Source organism: Nannobrachium achirus (genome assembly GCF_963921795.1).
Source record: "Nannobrachium achirus genome assembly, chromosome: 12".
NCBI lineage: Eukaryota > Metazoa > Chordata > Actinopteri > Myctophiformes > Myctophidae > Nannobrachium > Nannobrachium achirus.
The window spans coordinates 32,335,321-32,339,673 of record NC_137832.1 but is presented as its reverse complement, the minus strand read 5'-3'; the positions used below and the strand labels follow the sequence as shown (position 1 = coordinate 32,339,673).

The 4,353-nt window shown below is 51.4% G+C and overlaps 1 protein-coding gene across 1 annotated transcript; it reads right to left on the bottom strand.

Moving 5' to 3' along the window:
- Positions 1-3,146: 3,146 nt before the first annotated feature.
- On the bottom strand, positions 3,147-3,995 carry LOC308295527 (tumor susceptibility gene 101 protein-like; the record flags this gene model as incomplete). Its single annotated transcript, XM_080738579.1, has 1 exon — positions 3,147-3,995. The coding sequence occupies one exon, from the start codon at positions 3,993-3,995 to the stop codon at positions 3,147-3,149; it is 849 nt and encodes a 282-aa protein (XP_080594705.1).
- Between the last annotated feature and the right edge of the window lie 358 nt (positions 3,996-4,353).

Genomic DNA, 4,353 nt, shown 5'->3' with positions numbered 1-4,353 from the left:
CTTATGTGCTTTGCCTAGCTCAGGCTTCTTCCTATGTTCAACTGGAGCCGCTGGAATCTGATCCCGATCTAGGTGCGAAGCCGGTATATATGCGTTCCTCTGATGTCATATTGATGACATCACTCTGACACGTATGCCGTTCACTCCTGGTTGCCATTGACTCCTCTAACAAATGGCTACTGTCTATGACGGTAGTCCCATATGACATGATGGAATGGACTATCTCCATATATAGTGTTCTCCACTTCTCCATATTAGGCCAAACGGGTTCGCTCCATATCTCCATGTATAGGCCTAAATGCCCGACGTTGAGCTTGGCAACGAAACGTTCTTAACAGCCGCCCCCATATTTACTTAGGAAATATGTTAAGTTCAAAGAATGTTTTTGGTTCTAGGGCGATGAGACACTCTCGGAAGCTTGTGTGTCAGGTATTGCTCCAGACCTGATGATTTTCATCTGGCCGCCCCGTTACAGCTTATGTGTTGCACTTCCGCTCCATGCTTGATGTTTTCCACCTGGCCGCCCCGTGTTGGATTCAGGGAACATGAAGGTGAATTAGCTGAAGTAGGATTCAAGTTGTTACTGAATATCGTTCTGTCTCTATGACCTCTCAACATGTTGGACTATTAACTCTCCGACTTCTCAACATGTTGGACTGAAGCGTCCTGCCGTCCCATGAAGGGTCTTGCCACCTCATGAAAAGTTTGCCGCCCCTTGAGGGGACTATCCGGTGTCCCTGAGTCTTGATGTCCGCAACATCTTGCTAAGCTGAGAAGGTCTTTGGTCTTGATCAACACGGTAGACTCCGTCCGTCACTGCTCGTATGCTCAACATCACCTTGCGCTGCCTGCAAAGCCTGCAAAAAGCTCAGATCTTCCTCTCCCAACCAAACTCGATCACATCCTGCTTTCTAGCATAGAGCCTGTATCTCTGGCCAGATGAACGTGGGTGCTTACTCTATTCGTCATTCTTTTCCCTTGAGGTTTGTCCCCTGATTGGATAGTGGATGAATCCTCTAGTCCTCATTCTCTTCCCTTGAGGTCCATCCCATGGTTGGATGGAAATTCATAAGGCTTCCCTCTAGTTATAATGAAACGCCATCAGGTAAAAGTTGACACCCAAACTGTCGATAAGGTCTGGATCTTCTTCTTGTGTATCATCGTCCTTGATGATTGATTGACATCCCTCCACTTCACAACATTTCTTGCCACCTAGGGAGGCTGTCGTCTTCCCCTTGCTGACGTCAGACAATTGCTCTCCATCTTTATTCTATCCTCTTCACCAACGGACAATCCTTCTCCATCTTTGTTCCGTCCTTCCTGCCACAGAGTAGGGCCGAAGCGAAGCCCTTTACGCCTGTACTGAGATGCTCTCCGTTGTATCTGTACATTCGCCGCTCCACAGATTTCCTTCTAGGAAATATGTAAAGGTATCCAGGGCACAGCACCTTCAGTGGTGAGTCTAACTATCCAGAGGAGTTTGGTCGTTGATCAACCAATCAGGTCCGTCCACACTCCGTTCCATATCAAGCACAATTGGGTGCACTGCTTTATCAAGTTAATTGCTGGCTGGTGGGTATTGTATCTTCTATGAGCTCTTGGGGTCAGCCTGTGGCTTTGTGTGGCTGAACTGTGGCTCTGTGGAGGCATAGACTTGCCTTCCAGCTTCCTGATCTGTTACACCTGTCCATGGTCACTTCACCACCCTCAATCGACCCCCCCAGTTGGGGTCTCATCTCCAGCGTATCCAACATCTCTGGCTTCGCCTGCCGCGTCCTCGCCTATCAAGTCTGCAGTGTCCTCGCTGATTGCCTGCAACCCTACATGCAGCATCTGTAGCATAGCCTCCAGCCTCGGCAGTATCGCCTCCAGCGTCAGAAGTATCCCTGCCATCGCCTCCACAACCTGGGGCATTCCTGGTGTCTCAGCCAGAGAACACCTCGTCCTTCCTTCCTGTTTGTCCACCAGACAAGGCCTCATCTTTCTATCCTGTTCGTCCACCAGTCTCTCCACCCAGGCCATCTGCCTGACAATGCCTCTGATGGGCCGCCCCGTCTGGGCCTCCTCATCTTGTCTTGCTGTCCTGGCTGTCTGCCTAACAATGCCTCTGCTGCGGCCGCCCCGTCTGGGCCTCCTGGCCGCCTGCCTGATGTCACTGGCTTAGTCCTGGTGCTGCATCCAGGTTGTTCGCCTGGCGACACAGCTGCTGCTTCATCCCAACATCCAGGCCGCCCTTCTGGCATCTTCCACTCAGCCCCAGTCCATCATCCGGGCCGTCCTCCTGATTTGCCAGTCTTTCCCTCAACCTGGTCTCTGTGCCGTCTACCCAATGCTGCCAGTTCTGCCTCATTGCAGCCTCCAGGCTGTCTGTCTGGGGTCGGTCCATGTTTCAAGATGGTCTGTTTCTAGCCTTGCTTTCCCTCCTAGTAGGCCTGCGACATTGTAAATACCTCCTCTCCATGTCCCGATCTCCCTCTGAACGGGATCCCTCACAATTCACATCTCCATTCTTTGATCCATTATCATTTCTGGTCTAAAGGTAGCTTCTTACAGTCGTCACAGGAAGTCTTATCTCTGATATTTGCCGATCCACCCCGGACCTTGCTGGGTCAGAGGCTATGGTATGGTATAGTTGGTCCCCATCTCGTCTCCTGTCGACATCCTTGGTAGTAGTAACAATGAGCCTATTGTCTGTCTCCTTGCCGTCTGATCTGACCGGCGTGTGGTTGTATTCTCTTTGCCTGTGTCCCCTTACCTTCCTTTCTTTTCTGTGAGTATCTGTGGAGAAAAGAGCTAGTCTAGATCGGGTTAGTGTTAGAAAGGTACCCTTGCGGTGGGGCCCAAATCCCGCATCAGGGCCCGACCTAGTTGAGTGGTGGGGCTCAAATCCCTCATCAGAGCCCGACCTAGTTGAGTGGTGGGGCCCAAATCCCTCATCAGAGCCCGACCTAGTTGAGTGGTGGGGCCCAAATCCCTCATCAGAGCCCGACCTAGTTGAGTGGTGGGGCCCAAATCCCTCATCAGAGCCCGACCTAGTTGAGTGGTGGGGCCCAAATCCCTCATCAGAGCCCGACCTAGTTGAGTGGTGGGGCTCAAATCCCTCATCAGAGCCCGACCTAGTTGAGTGGTGGGGCTCAAATCCCTCATCACTTCAAGTCCTCCTCTGTCTGCTTCAGGGAGTCCAGCTCAGGCTGAGCTCTGGCCATCTCCTCCTTCATCTTCCAGCGGAGCTGGCTGGTCACGGCAGAAATCAGAGAAGCGCGGAAGGTGTCCTCACAAATCGGGCCTTCTCTGCTGGGGCCCACTGTGGAGACGGGGATCTGAGGTGGGTAGTGCACAGGCGGACCAGCTGTGGCTGGATACGAGTTCACCCCAGGGTATTGGTACCCTCCGGGGTAAGTGGCAGGGTTGGGGTTTGGTGGTCCATAGGATGCGACTGCAGGGGTCCCAGGCATGTATGCAGGAGTAGGGGGACGTGCTGCCTGGAAAGCTTGGTATGGGATACTGGTGTGGGGTATTGGAGTTGTGGGCCGGGAGTACACAGGAGGTTCCTCCCCAAACACCACAATCATCACCTGGATCAGGCCATACAGATCCGACGCTGGGTGTTTCCACTCGTGCAGATATGGCAGAAAGATCTTGCCATTGGCATCGATGTGCTTGCCACGTTTGATCTCCATGGTACTTGTAGGCTTGACAAAACATATAGGAGCGTCGTGTGGGTACGTGTCTAGTAGCCACAGCCACACTGGGATGTTGTACACTTGACTTCTGTAGCTGATTGGGATTGTTCCTCTTAAACTCATCAAGTCTCTTGTGGAACCATCATTGAAGACATAGGCATCCATAACAGGCTTCAGGTCCTTGTACTGGGAGATGACATTCATTATCTCACGGACAGTCAAGTCTCTATATTTGCACTGCTTCAGCAGCTTCTTCAGAGCACCTTCATTGAGAACTGTAATGTTTGACACCATAAAGTAGAGCTCTGCCATGGCTCTGACGCGAGTTCGTTCCTCCTCGGCAGAACCTCTGAAAGGACTTCTTATAAGACTACAATGCCTAATCCTCTATCTGGGGTGTATTGCTCTAATATCTCTATCCCGAGTGCTGTGCTTATGTGCTTTGCCTAGCTCAGGCTTCTTCCTATGTTCAACTGGAGCCGCTGGAATCTGATCCCGATCTAGGTGCGAAGCCGGTATATATGCGTTCCTCTGATGTCATATTGATGACATCACTCTGACACGTATGCCGTTCACTCCTGGTTGCCATTGACTCCTCTAACAAATGGCTACTGTCTATGACGGTAGTCCCATATGACATGATGGAATGGACTATCTCCATATATAGTGT